A 20,677-nucleotide genomic window follows, 5' to 3' on the forward strand; every position below is an offset into this window, starting at 1 on the left:
ATTTATAAATATAAATATATATAAGGCTTTTAGGGCAAATAATGAAACCACAAAATACCATAATTGGTTATTACATTACTGTATATTGTCCGTTCAACAAATCATCAGATGATCACCCTATAACCTCTTAAAACTTTAGCACATAATACAATTAAAGGATTTTACATGATATCCACAACACTGCTTCTTGGCTTACATGCATTACTGGCTGGTGCTTCATTTCCATCTCTATCTTCATTTCCAGGCATGCAAACATGATATGTCTTTACATTTCTCTACAGGACCAAATATTTAAATACAGAAGAAACAATGGCTCAGAGTACAGTCACTATTTTACTAATGCTAAGCTTGATTGAGCATACTTTTCTAGAAGAATTAGATTTATTTTTAATGAGGTGCTCACTCCTTGTCACTGATTGCATATTGGTGTTTATACCATGGATGGCAGGTAAATGTGTGTGGCTCTCTTAAGAAGGAACATTGGATGGAAATCAAAGGAAGTACTCTGAAGGAATGCTGATTGCTCTTAATGGAAAGTGTACGGGCAATGGAGCATGAGGCGACAGAGTGGTCACCTCAATAATCTGCAGCTCACACAGCATATGACCATCGGTTTGGTGACAACCCTCAAATGTCAAGGCATTTGCCATTTAAACAAAAGGGGCAATTCTGAGTATTTTGTCTTCCACACACTAAGCTGGACATGGCTTGGGTGACAAAACCTACTGTGCTCTAGAAGTACATGAAAATAGAATATAGGAAAGAGATTCTAATGAAAGAACAGCACAGCATTAATGAAAGCTTCAAGGTTAGGCCAAACGCCAACGTTGCCAACAGAAGATCTTTGTCACTCTGTCTCCTTTTACTGGTCTCTGGTGTGTATGACTTGCAGCTAGAGACTAATAAGGTCACTGATTCATCAGAGGAATGCTCATCTTTTTTCTGAAAAGCTTTGCACATTTCTGTAGGGACTCTTAAACAGGCAACTTGTTTCATCTTTTTAAGCAGGCTGTATATATTATCTAAGCACTCCAGACTATATTTGTTATTTCTCAAAGGTGAAAAAGGCAGCAACTGATTTTAATAATATTGAATGTGATACTAAGGTGAATAATAATTCTGCTTTTCTTTTCAAAGAATTATTGACAGAAATATCCAAATAAATTGTGCATCTGTATCTGTCCACTGAACCTTGATTGTGTGAGAAATGCAGAGCCTATTAAAACAATGGGAAAGCCCTATCACTAGACCCTGAATGTATTTGGCTGCTGTTTGTGCTTTTCCTTTAATCCAGCTGAAGTTCATTCCTACTATTTAGACAGGATATGGTATACTTGCAAAATTAAGGTGTTGTGGTTGCATATGCAAATGCAGGGATCTAAGAATGCCAGTGGCATTAGACCTAAGGAACTAATAGAATTGCTCATTTACTATACACAATAAGATGATTACTTACACTACATAAAACTTGAATTTTGCTGGGAACAAAAGAGACCATATTCTAGATGGCTGATGGTATACCTCCCTAAAGTCCCTTTATGGCATACCAAAAAAACAAGAGAATGACCCTTCAAAAAGGGATGCATACAAAGGGAGGATTGTGGCCATAATATCGCTTATTATGACCACTGGTGTGTAAGGCAAGAAAAGATTTCTACTTTTGTCTATATTTGGACAATTTGTGACTGGGCCCTTGTTTGATTCAAGTTCTTAAGTTCTGCCTTAACTGTATGTCGCCATAGGCGACTTTAGGCTGACCTCTTTTTGCTTCCTATCAGGTGTCCACTGAAGGACAATGTTGGTGGTTGGTTGTTACAACTTAGTACATGTCTAATCCACCAACACTGTCTTCGCATTATGATGGTGGCCATGTCCTCTAGATGACACTGAGTAAGAAGGTCATAGTTTCAGGGCACAAGGTCAAAACAGAGCTTGGCCTAAGCAAGCACCTGACTGGTTACGATAGCTTTCTGGGTAACAGCAAATTTTGCATGTGCCGTTACAAAATCCCCATGGTTCTGAATACCACATAAATCTTGATCCAGAGTAGGCATATATTCTAATGAAAGCATATATAGAATTGCAATTATGCTAAATCCTTTAAAGGAGAAAAACTGTCAAAAAATGATATCAGCCATTGTATAGTTACAGTGTTTCCATAAAAACAAAGATGCTTTTTGATTCCCCACTTTTAGAAAATTGTCTTGGAGAGTCATATAAAAATATTCTAAAAGATAACTGAAAATCAGTATGAAATGCTGAAATGTACAAGAGCACTTAACAGACATATAATCATGCCACTTGTACATTTGTAATGTGCCACTACACTGACTTTTTAGAAATGTATGCAGCTTAAAACAAAAAAACACTCTTCTCCACTAAAACATAGTGTAAATTCTTTGTGACAGCCAGTGATGTATTTACAAATTATCGACCCCAAAGAAATATAATTTAGGGCAACCCATTCCATCCATTTCACAACATTTGGCCACCAGTCAGATTCCCACTGGGCCCTTAATACACCTGACCTCTGCACAAGCCATAGGGTCTCCCACATTTGTTATACCCCAGCGACAACCTTTACATTACATATACAACATACACATTTACATACAGTAGAGACACAACATACCATTTTCTCTACTATTCTGCCTTTGACCCTGACAGTGTATCAAAGTCTATTATCTAAGATAAGATTTTGGATTTCAGAAAGAAAATTTAAACCAGGCCATTATAATTGAGGCTGAAAACTACAATTCCCAGCATCTTCAGTCTTGTAGTTCACAGCTTAAGCGCTGCAAGTTTGACATCCCTAATCTAAGTGATTTCATTCATTGGTTTGGGAAAGGCAGGCGGAAACTCCAAGGACACATGTCACCACGTCAGTGTACAGATGAGACCCATTTGTCAGGACTCTTTTAGCCATATACTTGTTCTATTTCCTATTTTAATGTTACAGAGAAAAGCACATTCAGAATGGACAGTTCATTAATCACTGGTAGCCCATGTTCCTTCTAAAGAATAAATGGGAATCTCTCAAAGACTTCAACAATTACCCTTTTATTTCTGGGAAAGAATCAAGCTACAGTTAGACTGCAGTAGTCCCCACATATACACACAACGACTTTACACAACACGAGCATGCATGGCTCTCACTTACTTGCCTTGCATATCAGTTACTCACAACTGGAGTTATAATGTTGTCTTTACTCCACAAGTTATTACTGCAACCGTCCCACAAACATATTTTGTTTTTGTTCATGAAATATATTTGAATTATCCAAGGTGTTTGGTTCCATTATTAAACATATTCCATATTAAATGACTTAATTTGGAATAAATTAATGAGCAACTCTGCCATATATCAGTTCTGGAAGCAAGTGCTCCTCAGTGTCAATCAGGTGGGAGGGGCTATAAAAGGGAGTGAGTAGTGTGTCTTATCATCGTCTTTTATCTATGCTGATGAAATCCGAAGTGATGCAAAAGCCTTTCCACCGGCGATTCCCTCTATTACCGGTGGAAAGGCTTTTTGAGGAGTTAGTCGCCCACGGTAGCTGAGACTGAAACATGTAGGCTACTTATAGCATTATGGTACATTGTTATATGGCACTTAGCAGTAGGCAAATCGCCTGCGCAGCGTGTGCCATCCCACCGGCGACTTACATTTTCGCCGGTGGGATGGTAGTTCGGAGAGATAAGGGACTAATCTCCCCGTGTGCCAGAGCCCTAAATGAAATAGGAGAACTCCAAAGAAAGATTGGCTAAGCTGATAAAGAATTATGGACAAAGGAGGGCAATGTTGGGATTCAGGGACACTAAGGTTCTTAAAGAGATAGTTGATCTTCACGTTTACTTTCTTATTATTTTGGTACATTAGAAAAATGCAAACACAACAAAGAAAGAACAAATGATGAAAGATAACATAGCTTCTCTGGTGAATGTATTTCTTTAAAAGGTATATTGTATTCCAATACCTTGTTCTGCTTACTCAGTGGGGTTCATTTCTAAACACTGGGCAAATTTGCACCTGGGCAGTAACCCTTTGCAACCAATCAAATCTTTGCTTTCATTGCTGAACCTGCAGCTGCCTGCAAAAAGAAAGTCATTGATTGATTGCTATGGGTTACTGACCATGTGTAAATTTCCCCAGTGTTTATAAATGATCCCCAATGTGTAGGAATTTATATAAATTTGTACCACAAAGAACAAAAGGCATTTATTCATAAAGCGGGCTTGCACACAAAATAAATATTCACACAATAACACAACGATATTACCAGAAGAAAACCTCTTTATAGAAAAGATCAACAAATGGTACAGATTTTGTTCAGTATTGCTAATTCATTTAAAATCAATTAATTACATCAATAAACTACATCAATTCTCATTTTAGCAAGTGTATCCACTTCCTTGTATTATCACTTGTCTTGTTAACAAATGTGTGGTATGTATTTTATTGATGTAATCCAGTGCTGTCCATTTCTCTCACATACATGGTGGAGGGCCGCTAATGGAAGCCAGTTTGCCCACTCCCCCATTTTAAACCACACCCACTTCAAACCACACCCATTTTATCACAATGGTCGCTGCAGGGACATCAACCATCATTCATATGTTAAAGAATTATATTATGTCATATTAAGACACACCCTTAAATCCATATGCCTCCTCCTCCCCTGTGGATAGCACAGCAACCCCCAGCATATAATGACACACCTTAGGGACCATTTAATGGCTATTTCCAACTGCTAACAAACTCCCACAACAAACCCCTGCCAGGTCACCTTCCACAGGCAGCATAGGGTAGGCAGAGTATGGTTCAACACTACCAATCATGGCAAACTGGCAAGATTTTAAGCATATTTTAATCACATAAACAGAGATAAACATTACTTGGATCATTTGCCTCCATCTAGTCCTGCTGCACAAAAATTATGTTTAAATCTACTTCCAATGATCAATATAGCCTGCCTGATGATACATAGAAGAATAATTTTAGACATTACTGTATACAAAGAGTCTGAGCGATTACAAACCTGTCTATATTTAAAGCCTACTAACAAAAACATATTATTGCATTATAATACACAAGAGCCATGAATATCCTGTAAATCAACCACACCCTAAAAAAATACAAGTTATTGGTGCTCACTAAAGCAATATCCCCCTTCACTCATATGAAAGAGGATTATTATGTCATATTAATAAATCAATATGCCTTCTCCTCCCCTGTGAATAGCACAGCAACCCCCAAAACATAATTAAACACCTTACAGCTAACAACTATTTCCAAATGCTAATGAACTCCCAGAACAAACTCCAACAAACTCCTCCAACATGCAGCATAGGGCAGACAGAGTATGGCACACACAGGCAGAGTATGGCACACACAGGCAAAGTAGGGCAGGCAGATTATGGAACACACAGGCAGCATAGGGTAGACAGACTATGGCACCACTGGCAGGGTAGGGCAGACACAGGTGGCATGGGGCAGGCAGAGTATTGCACACACTGGCAGGGTTGGGCAGGCAGAGTATGGAACACACAGGCAGCATAGGGCAGACAGAGTATGGCACACACTGGCGAAGTAGGGCAGGGCAGGCAGAGACAGGAAGGAGACAAGGAAACATATGATTATTCAAGTAACTGATCATGACCCATCCAAGATGAACAGATTGTACTGCAGCACATTGTCTGTCTAAGGTGTGAACAGGTGAACAATGTGGGTACCTACGGTCTGAGGTCTTACAGGTGTGAACTGTGCAGAGGTTTGCAGTCTTAGTCTAGGATATGAACAATGCAGGGGACAGTAAATCTCAGTACTGATACCATTTTAAGCAGTCACAGCAGCCAGATGGGCCACACAGGGAGGGCTGTGGGCAGCACTGCTATAAATTATATTCTTACAAAGGGTGCTTGATGATGCCATCAGTTATAGCAAGTGATTTGTGATGTCATTTCTCACAAGTCACATGACAAGTCACATGACTGTAACGTGTGTATTAAAATAAAAATGTGCCCTCTATTGTGGAGGATATTTAGAAGTCACCTCAGAGTTCTATAACCTGTATAAAAGCACTTAGCCTTTGGCCTCATTCCTTTATATGGTCATGGATCTCCGAGGTGGCTTATTATTTACTTATATTTTACAATAGGTGGTATGTTATTCACTATATAAATCACCATCCATTTGCGCAATTCCCTTCCCAAATCTCAAATGTTATTTGATTGCGCATTGATAGTGACCCCCCAAAAAAGATGTAAAATCTTGAGAAAATGGGGGACAAATTTTTAGAGAAAGGTTGGTCAGATTAATTACAGATGATATTAACTGGGAGTATTAATTAAGATCAATTTATCCCTAATGACTCAACAAAAAAGACACAAAGTGGAATTGATAAATAATGACATTTATTATGTAAGCGAGAACAATCCACACAGTGATAAATTAAAATAAACAGTATTGAAAACATTGGGATATGATTTAAACGGATGCCAGTTTAAACTCATTTGTCCCCAAAACCCAACGTTAGGTTTTAAGTACAAGATTTTAAAAGGACAACGAGCCCCTCTGACCCTATAAAATTACAGTATATATTGCATCTCCAGCTAAACATTTTTTGAGTCCACATTCAGGAGTTTACAGGTGTAAGGATTGTGTGATGTGTAGTAGTCTCATACAGGGAACACACTTTACACACCATTACACTTGCAAAAAATAAAACAGTAAGCAGACTTACGTGTGTGTCCACTATGGACACATGATCCATCAAGTGCCCATATGGGCTAACATACAGTGGCAAAACTATGTGACAATTGAAAGAAAGGATTAGAATGCACAGAGCAGTCATAAAAGCAGCAGTGGATTCAGAGGGAAAACATCATATAGCTCAGCAACCAGTTGTAAAGCATTTTGCAGATTCCATCATGATCCAGATCGAGTGGCTTTCAGGTGTGTGCCTATTGATCAAGTTGTTAATAGATCACTAGTAGGCGACTTAGTAAACCAACTCCTTATGTTATAAGCATAAAAAGCAATACAAATGGGTTTTTAAAATGAACTCATTGATATCCTTAAAAATTAGATTTAATGCAGTTTACAGACATGATTTGATATTTGTAAGTTATTGTATTGATTTATTGTTTACAGGATGGACTGTACCCAAACCTAAGATATCAGGGGATTTTTAGAAACTAGATCCTAATCTATTGCATTATTTTTTAAATTCACTGGTGAGGTACAATAAGTGCACTATTTATTTCATAAACTGAATGTACTGGTAATGTTGATTTTATACATTGATAGCATTGTCAGATTGGTATTATAATGTAGGAATTTTAATGTTACAATTTCAGCACTAGAACACTTTAATGTAATACAGGTATTATGCACTTTTTATAGATTTTTTAGACATTGCTTTAATATATTGATCTTGTTTCCTTGGGGTAAAGGCAAAGAGTTCTAAGGCACGTTTCCACAAAAAGAACAAGGCGGCTAACAGCACTACCACAATAATATCAATTCCCCGCTACCCCCATATCTGCAACATACACATATATAGAATAAAAAGTTCCCCTAGGGATGTAGGTAAAAGCCGTGTGGCCCCGGGGCTCACCTGCTAAATACATTCCTCATCCTGTGCAGGGGGCCGGGGCTAGCAGAGATGCTCTCAGCCGGCAGGTTCTCGATGGTGGATACAACATGGTTTGTCTGCTCAGGAATCATTGCGTCTCCGCTTTTAGAAAGCACGGTACATGTTCCAACTCCAGCAGGTAAGGAGCCCGGCAGCCCAGGGCACTGAGAGGGCACACAGATCCAACGCCAGGGAAGGTAAGGGCAAGAGACCGATGGGAATGGCGAGGTAGAGTGAAAGCTACAGGTAGTGGCTCCAGAGCAGAACAAGTGGCTTAGGTGTCACCGCACTGCCAGGGATGCCCCTACTCTATGCACTGCTCCGCTCTCCTGTACCACCAGTCTGCTCCTAATTCTGCAGCATGGAATGGGCAATGCACGGAGTGGCCACAGTGTCCATTTTAGAATATATGTGTGCAAAAAGACAGTGTTCTGCTCGCTCACCAGTCCAAAATCTCTCTTACTAAAACATTTTTTATCGCGCCTCGCCAGTTATGCTCTGACTGATGCCCCTATGTGTAAGCGATTGTTTAGGGCTGCAGCACACTTTCTCTGTCCTACTCCGTCCTCCTCCTCCCTCCGTCTTGCTGCCTACTCTCTCCGCCCACCTCCCCTCCATCCTTCCCCCTACTCCCTCCCAGCGCCTCACTCTGTCCTGCTCTCTGGCTGCTTCCCTCCATCCTGCTGCAGCATTCTACCTGCTGCTTCTTATAAGTGCTTGTTTCGGGCTGCAGGATACTTTCTCCTTTCTGCTCCCTACTCCTTCCATCCTGAATTCTCCATTCTGCGTTCATTTTACTTGCTCCCTGTTCCTCTGGCCTGTTTCATCCTCTCCCTGCAACATCATCCCCAAAACCCCTTGTATTTCAGCAGTTTATCAGTTAAACAGGAGTCTTAGGGCTGTGACACACAGGGAGATTAGTCGACAAATCTTCCTTGTCGTGAGCGACTAATCTCCCCGATATGCCATTCCACCAGCTAGAATGTAAATCGCCGGTGGCATGGCATACGCAGTGGCGCTATTTTTTGAAGTTGCCTTGAGAGAAAACTTTGACGATTTTGGCAAATTGCGCCGCTGCTTATGCCATTCTAGCCGGTGGGATGACATTAGTTGCATGCGACAAGGAAGATTTGTTGCGTGGCGACTAATCTCCCTGTGTGTCACAGCCCTTACGGCACAAATTCACTAATACTGGATTATCTATTTTTTTTTAACTTCAACTAGTCAAAAAGTAAAGTTGGATATTTACCTATATAATAAAGCAATCCCTAAATAAATATTTTTCTTTCAATAGAGATACTATTAAATTTCTTATTATCATTTTTACACATTTAAATTAATTGCTTAGAAATGTAACAGTACCCCTAGGTAAAGCAAAAAGATCACTGCCTAACCCTAGGGCAGGGGCAGGCCAAGCCAACCGGCATCCTAGGCAATCCGGTCATTCCTCCCACAGCATAATGACAACCGGCGGGGGGAAGAGAAGGGAGCGCAGGCCAGGTGTAGGCAGGAGAGGTTCTTGCCTGGTGCCCCCCAATGGTTGTTCCCTAGGCGGGTGCCTCTACTGCCTACCCCTAGTTCCGGCCCTGCCCTAGGGGGAACGGAACAGGATGTGGCAAGCGTGTAGAGTGCTGTAGCCTGAAGAATCAGGGAGTAGGGAGCAGGTAGCAGGTAAAGGAATTGCTGGGCAGGCCTGGACTGGCAATCTGTGGATTCTGGCAAATGCCAGATGGGCTGCATTAAGATTCCATAGACAGTAACTATTTATTGGGCTGGTTGAGTTCCTCTGTTTGCTTGAAATGATAGGGCCTATGTTAAATCTCAGTCCAGGCCTGCTGCTGGGGAATATGAGAGGTGTAAGGGTGAAGACACACTAGTAGCAGCTACTTTTTCAAGGCTACTACAGTAAACTCCAGAAAATATCCTGCCATATGCAATACTGAGAACTGCCTCTGCTAAAACACATGCAGAAACAATGATCAGCATTGTCTATATTAGTAGCCACAACAAGTGTTTTCACCCTAAGGGAGGCTGTTGTATCTATTAATCCTGTCCTGAGATCTGATATTGTTCGCTTTAGTGGCACAAATGAGGCGGGATGGGGTCTTATATATTTTTTATTGCTTAATGTATTAAGCTAACCATTCATGGCTTACTATAGCCAAGATGGCTTTCTATATAAACAGCAAGCATTTTGAATGCCCAGTACCTTGCTTTTTAGCTTGATCTTCTCTACTGTAAAGAATTTCCACTAAATTTTGGAACATTGTTGGTGGGATTTATTCCTTTTCAGCGACACAAGGGTGAAGTTAGCTTGCACAATTTATATTGGGGATCAGGCCTGTCAGGGCTCTGTGCAGGCCGGTCATTTGCTTCCACTCCTATCTTAGCAAACCCATTTAATGTATATCTTGTATTGTGTGTGAATGTCATGATACAGGCCTGTAAGAGTTAATAGTGCAGGCCAAGATATTCCAAAAAATCATTTTGTAAGTACCCGAAATGTATACTTATTATATTCTTGGTTCAGTCCATACCCATAGGAGGTTGTAAAAAAAAATCATGCTGCTTCCTGCTATGACTTGCCCCCTGGCATCCCCTGGGAGTGGGGATATCTGATGCCCCTGCAAACTATGATAGTCAGCTCTTCTGCCCAAGAGTTGGATTTACTTTGGAGGACCAATTTCATTTGGAATTTCATCATGTTTGTTTCCCCTTGCCTCCAGGACTAGAAGGATCCTGTACTGGTACAGTATAGGTTTTCTATAGTTTTTCCCTTTTATTTTAAAACTATTTGTAATTATAATACTGTATGTCCTTTTTGTAAAATCTTTTTATATTGTTGCACTGTTATCAAGGCAGCCATCAGGGGGATACGGGGGGCAGTTGTCCTAGGCTCTGTAGTTTTTGGGTCGCCCCCGTGCTCCACTTGCGTGGATAAGCCGGTCCCCGTGTCAGTGAGCTGCATACTTTGGAAGGGAGGGCGGGTTGCCTGTGTTTTTTTCCTCTGCACTCTTGTTTGTCAGTGAAGCAGGGCCAGAACTAGGGGTAGGCAGAAGAGGCACCTGCCTAGGGCGCAACAGTGAGGGGGCGCTAGGCAGGTACCCCTTGTTGCCAACCCCTAGCCATGCTGCACTCCCCCCCCCCACAACAATGCACACGTGCGATTTGGTGCACACGCGCTGGGGGGGAGGAAAGGGGAAGCAGTGGTGGGTGTGAAGTGCCAGTCGAGTCATCTAGGGTGCCTGGCCGGCTTGGCCTGGCTCTCCCACTAAAGCCGCATGGGGATTGGATTGGCTGAAGGGGAAGTTCAAACTTCACGCTTCCAATTCCTTTGCAGCTGTACCGGGACTTAAAGGAGCAGTACCATAAGCTGTGTAGAGGAAAGAACATGCAGGCATCAGAGCCCTTTCCAAGTGTGCAGCTCACTGTTTACAGTACATTATTCAAAGGGGAAGTAAAGTAAAAAAATAAGAGCTCAAATGGTCCCTGGTTCTTCATTAAAAAAGAAACCTTTTTATAATATACTGTACATTTAGTTAAAAATCCTAAATTTTAATTAAAAAATGCAATCCCTTGTGGCAATTTACCCCTTCACTCCATCAGTTCTAAACTATTGGAGAGAAGGGAGGAATCGCAGGCTAGATATTGCATTCTTTTTTAAAAATGGAACAGATTTTTTTTTAATAAATATATATTAGAAATGTTTTTTTTTTAACACAGAACCTGACCCTTGCCACCAATACATGTTTTGGTTTTTAATCATTAGGCCACTTGGGGGCCCAAGATTTCTGATGGCAGCCCTGACTGTTATACCATTTTAGACTATCGGGATACTTTTGACAACAAATGTGTTTAATTGCTTTTGCTCATATGGTGCACCTAAACACACCCCAGATATGCCAGTTTAATTACTACAGAAAATGTATAACGAGAATATTAACCTTAGACAATATTGGGTAAATAAAATTGATAATGGCATATTAACCCCAGATTTACCAGCATAATTACTACAGAAAATGGATAATCTGCATATTAGTCCCAGACCTGTCCGCAGTGGAACACACTGTCATTTTAGGTTGTTTTTTTTTGTAAATTTAATCGTAATTCAAAGCAATATTTTTGTGTTTTGTTTTCTGCCTTCATTTCTGGTTCTGACTTGAGCTTGTGGTACATTGTTTCAGTAATAAGAACCAGCAGTGCAGAGAATATAAACAGCCAGACAGATACTGTTTTAAATAGTAATTACATTTACAAACTGAAAATATGTAATACTTTATGTAATACTTTGTATTACAGTTTTTGATTGATCATTCCCTAGAGGCATATGAGTCCTCCATAAAATTATCCCAGTGCACTATGAACAAATGTACTTGCACCCATTCATCATCCTTGAAACTTGCACATACTGCCAAGGCACTGTTCACTGCATACTGCCTGCTCTTATAAACTGTGCACAATTTCATGCAAGCTGCACATCACTTACCCCTTGTATTGACAGGATCTGATTTCCCTAACGTTACACCCCTGGTTGTCAGAACGTGCTGGTACACATTTTAGTCCATTTTGTGAGAAGACACAAGCATCTGTGTCAATGATGAAATTCTGTTACTTCTTTTTCTAAGAATCCCTGTGTAGGTTACATAAGGGAAGCAGAATTACCAGTGCAATGAACTATTCCGGTGGACAAGAAAATCTGTTATTTTGTGCTCTTTTTGTTTTATGCACTGCAGACAAAATGTAATAAAGTGGCTTTGCTCACCTTCTGCTCTGTTCAGCTGCACTTTTGACATGAATCATTTGTTGAAAATATGGCCTTTTTATTACATTGCAAAGAAGTATGTAAGCTATATGTTCAACACTAAGATAGCACAAATTCTTAATATATTTTTTGATATTACTTTCTAAAATCCAGCTATATAACTTTCTAATTTCTGTAAATTTAAAATGTGACCAACTACAACTCAGCAGTGGGTATCAATATGTATTTCATAAACTTATTGTAAAGGAGAAGGAAATCATTTCAGCATTTTAGTTCCAATAGATTCGCCACATAAGTGCCACCTAGAATGCTATATTTATTCTGTGGAAAGCTCAACTCTACCTGAGTAAAGAGCCCTAGAAGCTTCCTCCATTTGTTTAAGACTGCACCTGGCATTTTAGCTTGGTCTTCCTAGCTTCCTGCTTGCAGCTCTAGAGGCTGGTAGCTCAGATTACACATTCCTAAGGGAGGGGGGAGTGAGTTTTATGAATTCTTTATGGAGGGGGGAGCAGGAGAAGAAAGAGAGCTGCGCAGACACTGTCCCCAGGAATAAAGGATTTTTCTGAGAGAAGAAGTCAGATACTAAAGAACATGTTTACAAAAAGGGAGACAAGAAATACTGTGTTTCTTTTGAGGACTCAGTGCAGCATTTCTGTGAGTGCTTATGGCTGTATTTACATACCTTACAGACCTTTCTGATAAAGCTTACTTAGTTTTTACCTTTCCTTCTCCTTTAAATTGATGCACTGTGTTAAGTATATTCAGGCCTATACTTTTTTCTTTTGGTTAGAAATTTCATCTCTTTGACAAATATCAATGTCCACTGCAGTGTTGTCCAACTTTTGTGGTACTGAGGCCAAAATTTTTCTGGCCTACATGGTGGAAGGTAGATAATGGAAGCCAGTTTTGACCACTTCCCTTTTTTAAACTGAACCCACTTCAAACCACACCCATGTTATCACAAGACCATACGCACATTAATGGTGGTAGCACAGCAAAAACCCAAATGGGTGGTGCTCACTGCAGGGATATCACATATCACTCATATGTGAAAGAAATTTATTATGTCATATTAAGACATACCCTTAAATCCATATGCCTCCCCTGTGGATAGCACAGCAAAGCAACCCCAGCACATAATTACACATCTTAAAGGAACAGTAACACCAAAAAATAAAAATGTTTTTAAGTAATCATAATACAATGCACTGTTGCCCTGCACTGGTAAAATTTGCACATTTGCTTCAGAAACACTTCTATAGTTTATATAAAAAGCTGCTGTGTAGCCATGGGGGCAGCCATTCAAGCTGGAAAAAGGAGAAAAGGCACAGGTAACATAGCAGATAACAGATAAAACACCATTGTATTGTACAGAAATTATCTGTTATCTGCTATGTAACCTGTGCCTTTTCTCTTTTAAATGGCTGCCCCCATGGATACACAGCAGCTTCATTTACTAAACTATAGTAATGTTTCTAAAGCAAATACACCAGTTGCACCAGTGCAGGGCAACAGTACATTATACTGTAGTTCCTTTTATACACTTTGATTTTTTGGTGTTATTGTTCCTTTAAAGACCATTAATGACTGTTTCCAAATGCTAAAACTCCCAGCACAAACTCCAGCCAGGTTTACCTCCCACAGGCAGCATAGGGCAGGCACAGTATGGCACATATAGGCAGAGTAGGGCAGGCAGAGTATGGCACACATAGGCAACATAGGACAGGCAGAGTATGGCACGCACAGGCAGCATAGGGCAGGCAGAGTATGGCACACACAGGCAGCATAGGGCAGGCAGAGTATGGCACACACAGGCAACATAGGGCAGGCAGAGTATGGCACACACACTCAGGCAGCATAGGGCAGGTATAGTATGGCAAACACAGGCAGCATAGGGAAGGCAAATTATGGCAAACACAAGCAGAGTACCACAGGCAGAGTATGGCACACACAGGCAGCATAGGGCAGGCAAAGTATGGCAAACACAGGCAGCATAGGGCAAGCAGATTATGGCAAAAACAAGCAGAGTACCACAGGCAGAGTATGGCATGCACAGGCAGGGTAGGGCAGGCAGAGTATGGCACACACAGGCAGCATAGGGCGGGCAGAGTATGGCACACACAGGCAGCATAGGGCAGGCAAAGTATGGCAAACACAGGTAGCAGAGGGCAGGCAGAGTATGACACACACAGAGGCATCATAGGGCAGGCAAAGTATGGCAAACCCAGGCAGCATAGGGCAGGCAGAGTATGGCACACACAGGGCAGACAAAGTATGGCACATTGTATTACTTTCTCAAGTGACCAACTGCAGTCTCTTCCCTCTCAGCCTGTCTGCAAATAGGTATTTTATAGTTTTATATGTGTTTACCTGGTTTCCAAGTAACTACTTGTACATACTGTATGTATTTATGGGGTAATGTATCCCAAAAAAATGACGAGCGGTGGGGGCAAGGACAAAGGAGAGGAGATTAGGGGTAGGCAGGAGAGGCTCCTGCCTGGTGCCCCCCAATCTTTGTGCCCTAGGCAGCTGCCTTTTCTGCCTACCTCTTGTTCTGGCCCTGGTCCAGCGCATTGTGCACAATGCAGTACAGTAGGTGCAAGTTAACACCTACTATATATGTATGGCCCCCAGAGCTTTTAAAAGAACTTTTGATGCCTAAGGTTCTTGTGTAAGTAAGGCTGTTTACAGGGTAACCCTTTTGAAATAAAAATAACAAAAGTGATATAAAGGTGATACCTTTATTGGCTAACTAAGATAATCATAGCAAGCTTTCAGAACATTTTAGTTCCTTTTTCAAGCTGATCAAGGTAATCAGCTTGAAAAAGGAACTAAAATGTTCTGAAAGCTTGCTTTGATTATATTAGTTAGCCAATAAAGGTATCACCTTTATACCACTTTTGTTATTTTTTATTTCAAAAGGGTTACCCTGTAAAAATGTTGACTGGCTAGCACGGTACATCACCTTTTCCTGTAAGTTAGGCGAAACCTGACCTCCAGTTGCAGGATGAAATATACATATTTATTTGCAGGGCCCTATTTCCGTATAGAAACTTGAGGGCCATGTCTATAGCCATAGCTTTAGGGAAGATGGCCCTTGGGTGCATACAGTGGCTTGCAAAAGTATTCGGCAACCTTGAACTTTTCCACATTTTGTCACATTACAGCCACAAACATGAATCAATTTTATTGGAATTCCACGTGAAAGACCAGTGGTGTACACGTGAGAAGTGGAATGAAAATCATACATGATTCCAAACATTTTTTACAAATAAATAACTGCAAAGTGGGGTGTGCGTAATTATTCAGCCCCCTTTGGTCTGAGTGCAGTCAGTTGCCCATAGACATTGCCTGATGAGTGCTAATGACTAAATAGAGTGCAACCTGCGTGTAATCTAACGTCAGTACAAATACAGCTGCTCTGTGACGGCCTCAGAGGTTGTCTAAGAGAATATTGGGAGCAACAACACCATGAAGTCAAAAGAACACACCAGACAGGTCAGGGATAAAGTTATTGAGAAATTTAAAGCAGGCTTAGGCTACAAAAAGATTTCCAAAGCCTTGAACATCCCACGGAGCACTGTTCAAGCAATCATTCAGAAATGGAAGGAGTATGGCACAACTGTAAACCTACCAAGACAAGGCCGTCCACCTAAACTCACAGGCCGAACAAGGAGAGCGCTGATCAGAAATGCAGCCAAGAGGCCCATGGTGACTCTGGACAAGCTGCAGAGATCTACAGCTCAGGTGGGGGAATCTGTCCATAGGACAACTATTAGTCGTGCACTGCACAAAGTTGGCCTTTATGGAAGAGTGGCAAGAAGAAAGCCATTGTTAACAGAAAACCATAAGAAGTCCCATTTGCAGTTTGCCACAAGCCATGTGGGGGACACAGCAAACATGTGGAAGAAGGTGCTCTGGTCAGATGAGACCAAAATGGAACTTTTTGGCCAAAATCCAAAATGCTATGTGTGGCGGAAAACTAACACTGCACATCACTCTGAACACACCATCCCCACTGTCAAATATGGTGGTGGCAGCATCATGCTCTGGGGGTGCTTCTCTTCAGCAGGGACAGGGAAGCTGGTCAGAGTTGATGGGAAGATGGATGGAGCCAAATACAGGGCAATCTTGGAAGAAAACCTCTTGGAGTCTGCAAAAGACTTGAGACTGGGGCGGAGGTTCACCTTCCAGCAGGACAACGACTCTAAACATAAAGCCAGGGCAACAATGGAATGGTTTAAAACAAAACATATCCATGTGTTAGAATGGCCCAGTCAAAGTCCAGATCTAAATCCAATCGAGAATCTGTGGCAAGATCTGAAAACTGCTGTTCACAAACGCTGTCCATCTAATCTGATTGAGCTGGAGCTGTTTTGCAAAGAAGAATGGGCAAGGATTTCAGTCTCTAGATGTGCAAAGCTGGTAGAGACATACCCTTAAAGCTTGGCAGCTGTAATTGCAGCAAAAGGTGGTTCTACAAAGTATTGACTCAGGGGGCTGAATAACTACATACACCCCACTTTGCAGTTATTTATTTGTAAAAAATGTTTGGAATCATGTATGATTTTCGTTCCGCTTCTCACGTGTACATCACTTTGTATTGGTCTTTCATGTGGAATTCCAATAAAATTGATTCATGTTTGTGGCTGTAATGTGACAAAATGTGGAAAAGTTCAAGGGGGCCGAATACTTTTGCAAGCCACTGTATACAGAAAAAAGCACTTCAAAAAGAAAAAAAATTCCCTGTCCACCACCAGAACTGGCATGTCTGGGATTAATTTAGATTTACTTAGGAGATGGTTTAGAATTCGATTTTAAATTTCTCTGAATCAGAGCCACATCCCAGTACTGTACTCACTGAGCTTCAACTTTGACATAGCTATTAAGAGATGTTGCCTTTCATGATAATACAGCATTTAAAACATATTTTCATTCTAGAAAATGTTGGACACAGGCAGGTGTTGTGTTTCTCAGTTTTCTAGGCCTGGGAAGAAAAAACATAAAAGAAGGGACAGTGGAGAAAAGAGACTATCCTTCTGCCCTAAGTCACAAGCAGTAAGTGGAAATGGGTTTACATGTACCAAGGGAATTTGTTATAAATGGAAAAGGGGTTTTAGCTTTCAGATTGCAAAAGAAACATATGTAGTAGAACAAATACCTTTGTGGTGTGACATTACAACATAATATACACGTACATGCCCATTATATATATATATTATATAATAAATATATTATTATAATATTATGTTGTAATGTCACACTATAAAGGTATTTTAAATATAACCCCCATCCCCTTTGTAGATTTGTTATGTGAATTTCGACTCTCTGATTTTTTAGAAATATTTTTTGTTTTTTGGATGTTACTATGTCACAATTTGTATTATACATCACACATGTTGCCACATCATTGCTCCTGGTCCTGTTCCCGCCAAACATGGTATATAAGGTTTTCCACTTGTATTGTTATGTCACTTTGACAAAGGCTGTGGTACCAGCTGAAATGTTAGTTCTTTGTCACTTTAATAAACTTCTTTAAACAGCTCCTAAGTCGTGTGTGCGGATTCTGAACATTGGAAATCTACATAGACGTTTTTGATAACTGCACCCAGGCACAACAGCTCCTAATAACGTGAGTGCCAACATCTCTTCTTTATTATACCATATATATGACTGTATTGAGTTGTGTATGTCCTCTGTCTCAAAATATCAGCGTGAGAGTCACCCTCATCCCACCCCTAATCCACCCTGCACTATTGTGTTGTTATAATAATCAAATAAGTACAGTGGTTGATCCATGGAGTAATCACCATATTTGGGGTCATGAAAGATTTTTTTCCTACAGTAATATTGGCCTCTGTGTTGCGTGTTGTGTTTTTTTCGCAGTACTCTGGATTACTTTTTGAATATGATATGCTTGTAAACCACTTGGTATGCAGGTATATCTAAAATTACAGTAAAACAGGTTCCATAAAATCCACTTTTAACATTAACAAGTGGGTTAAGAACCCCTGGACAGCCTCCTATTAGTGGCCTTAGTGGGTCATACCCGTGACCCACTTTCCCATTCTGTGCCCACTTGGGTAAAGCATAAGGAATAATGCAGTAATCATGGTACCTAGGCCCATTAAAACCCGAGCTTGTTCAAGCTTTTGACCACCTTTTTCCTACCTCATCCGTGGCAGTGTAGGTGCTCATGTTATTGTTGGGTTTCCAAAGGACCTTCTACTTTCACCTTTTAAAGTTGAAGTGGTGGGTGCATCAGAGATCTCCAAGAGACTCTTCCATTTTCATACACTTGCAGGGTATATGTAAACATGTTGACCTGCCCTTCTCTACTATTTCCCCACCATAGGGGGCATTGTCTTTTTCTATCTCTTCCCATGAAGACCATTTTATCCTCCTCATCCCTTACAGGAACCAACCCAATATTCTTCTTCATACATATATAAACCTTTTACAAAAAAAGAAATGACAAATGCTTCATGCAATTTCCCTGGTTAGTAAAGATCACAGCAGCATGCTATGTAAGGTAGGTGCGACATTTGGGTTTATACGTATATCATTAACAATCTACAATGTAGCTTTTTTATATGTAGAACAGTAAAAGATTTGACAGCTATAACGTTCTTCAAAAAGCAGGTTATTTGTAGCTGGTGATATCTTTTAATGTATCAGCATAACATTTATTTATGGATAACCATAATTCATCTAAATGCTTGCAAAATCCTGCCTAAAGTGTATCTCACTTATCTACAGCAAGCATCTGTTCCATTTTAGATTTACATGAACAAAAAACTTGACTTGGGTTAATTGTAAAAAAAACATTTACATTCGTATGGGTCAAAACTTTGTGCTCCATGTAGCTTCATACAGTATGCTAAGCACTCATATCTTCAACTATAAGGAACAATCTTATTAATTTGAAGAGACTTAATGAAGCAGTTAATGTAACTGCTAAAGGTCATATTACACACTAACTGCCTTCCTGTGCCTGATTACATAGCACTGTTATAACAGTACAAGACCAAGCCTATTTGCATTCTTCTAGCTAATGTCATTCCCTCTGTCATTCCCTCAATTTCTCAAAATAGGTTCTTAGGTTATCAAAGGAACAACTAAATTCACTGGCTAATCTAGTTATAGCAAACCTGAAGCAAACTAATTCTGGAGCTATAAACTTCTGAACATCTGAACATATGACTGGGTTTAATGCAGGGACGTCACACATTTAGCCCTTAAGCATTTGTGAAATACCTTACAGTTCGGTATGCTCAGCCAGGCAAAATTAGAATCTGTAGCTTACATGAACTAAAAAGCTTGTTAACAGTACATACTTTAATAAAAGACAGATCCCAGTTGAAGAGAACTCCCATTCAACGTGCACAACGTCAGACTTATTGAGACTGGAAAAAAATCTGTAGTTTCAACTAGGGATCAAGTTATCAGTATAAATCTACATTTCAAATTCTAAGAAAAATCTTTGATTTGATCACAATGGTTTCCCTTAGCATGAAACAAACAAAGGGGGTGATGGATTTCAGCAAAGTATGTTATGCAGTGAGCCCCCTCCAAGTTATTATGCGTTTAAGCTAGTAAAGTGTCTTGTATCATCTACATAACTAGATTTCTTAACTAAAAACTAATCAGACAAACTAATCAAAACAATTAGAATTAAATAGCCAATAAAGTCCACAAGTAGATTCTGAGAATCTATATCTTTGCATTAGCACCTTCTTTGGTGAGAGTAAGTAAACATGGAAGTGGTTTCCTTTAACTTTGCAACATGAACCCATGCTGTCCATTTTGGCGTGTCTGCTCTAATTCTGTTTAAAGAACCCCAAATAATTATACAATGAATATCAAAATAAGGGCCATCACTGGTCACTTTCGTTAAATGATTAATGCAGGCCCATGTCTGTACACTTAAACCAAGTCAACTGAATAGTTGCTGGCGTCACTGACCCTAGTAACCAAAAAACTATTGCTCCATGAGGGTAAACTTTTATTATTGTTATTTCTTACCTACCTTTCTATTCAGGCCTTCTTCCATTTATCTTCCAGTCTCTAATTCCAAACACCAGTGCCGGGCTGAGCTCTGACCCTCTCGGTCCCTGCTACTGACATTTCCCCTCACCAAAGGGTAGAACTAGGAAGTAGGAAATGGTAAGTGCCTGGCGCCCTCCCATTATTGTGCCCTAGGCATATGCCTCTTCTGCCTACCCCTAGTTCAAGCCATGCCAACCACTACCTGGTTACTGAAATTCCAAACTGAAGATCT

The 20,677-nt window shown here is 40.4% G+C and overlaps 1 protein-coding gene across 1 annotated transcript in view; it reads right to left on the reverse strand.

Moving 5' to 3' along the window:
* Positions 1 to 8,212, reverse strand: part of slc35f1 (solute carrier family 35 member F1) — a 202,905-nt gene extending 194,693 nt beyond the window's left edge. Inside the window, 1 exon segment of the mRNA XM_018094310.2 lies at positions 7,617 to 8,212. Coding sequence (XP_017949799.2) covers positions 7,617 to 7,726 — 110 coding nt within the window. The 5' untranslated portion in view covers positions 7,727 to 8,212.
* Positions 8,213 to 20,677: the final 12,465 nt, after the last annotated feature.

The sequence above is a fragment of the Xenopus tropicalis genome, chromosome 5 (genome assembly GCF_000004195.4).
Source record: "Xenopus tropicalis strain Nigerian chromosome 5, UCB_Xtro_10.0, whole genome shotgun sequence".
Lineage (NCBI taxonomy): Eukaryota > Metazoa > Chordata > Amphibia > Anura > Pipidae > Xenopus > Xenopus tropicalis.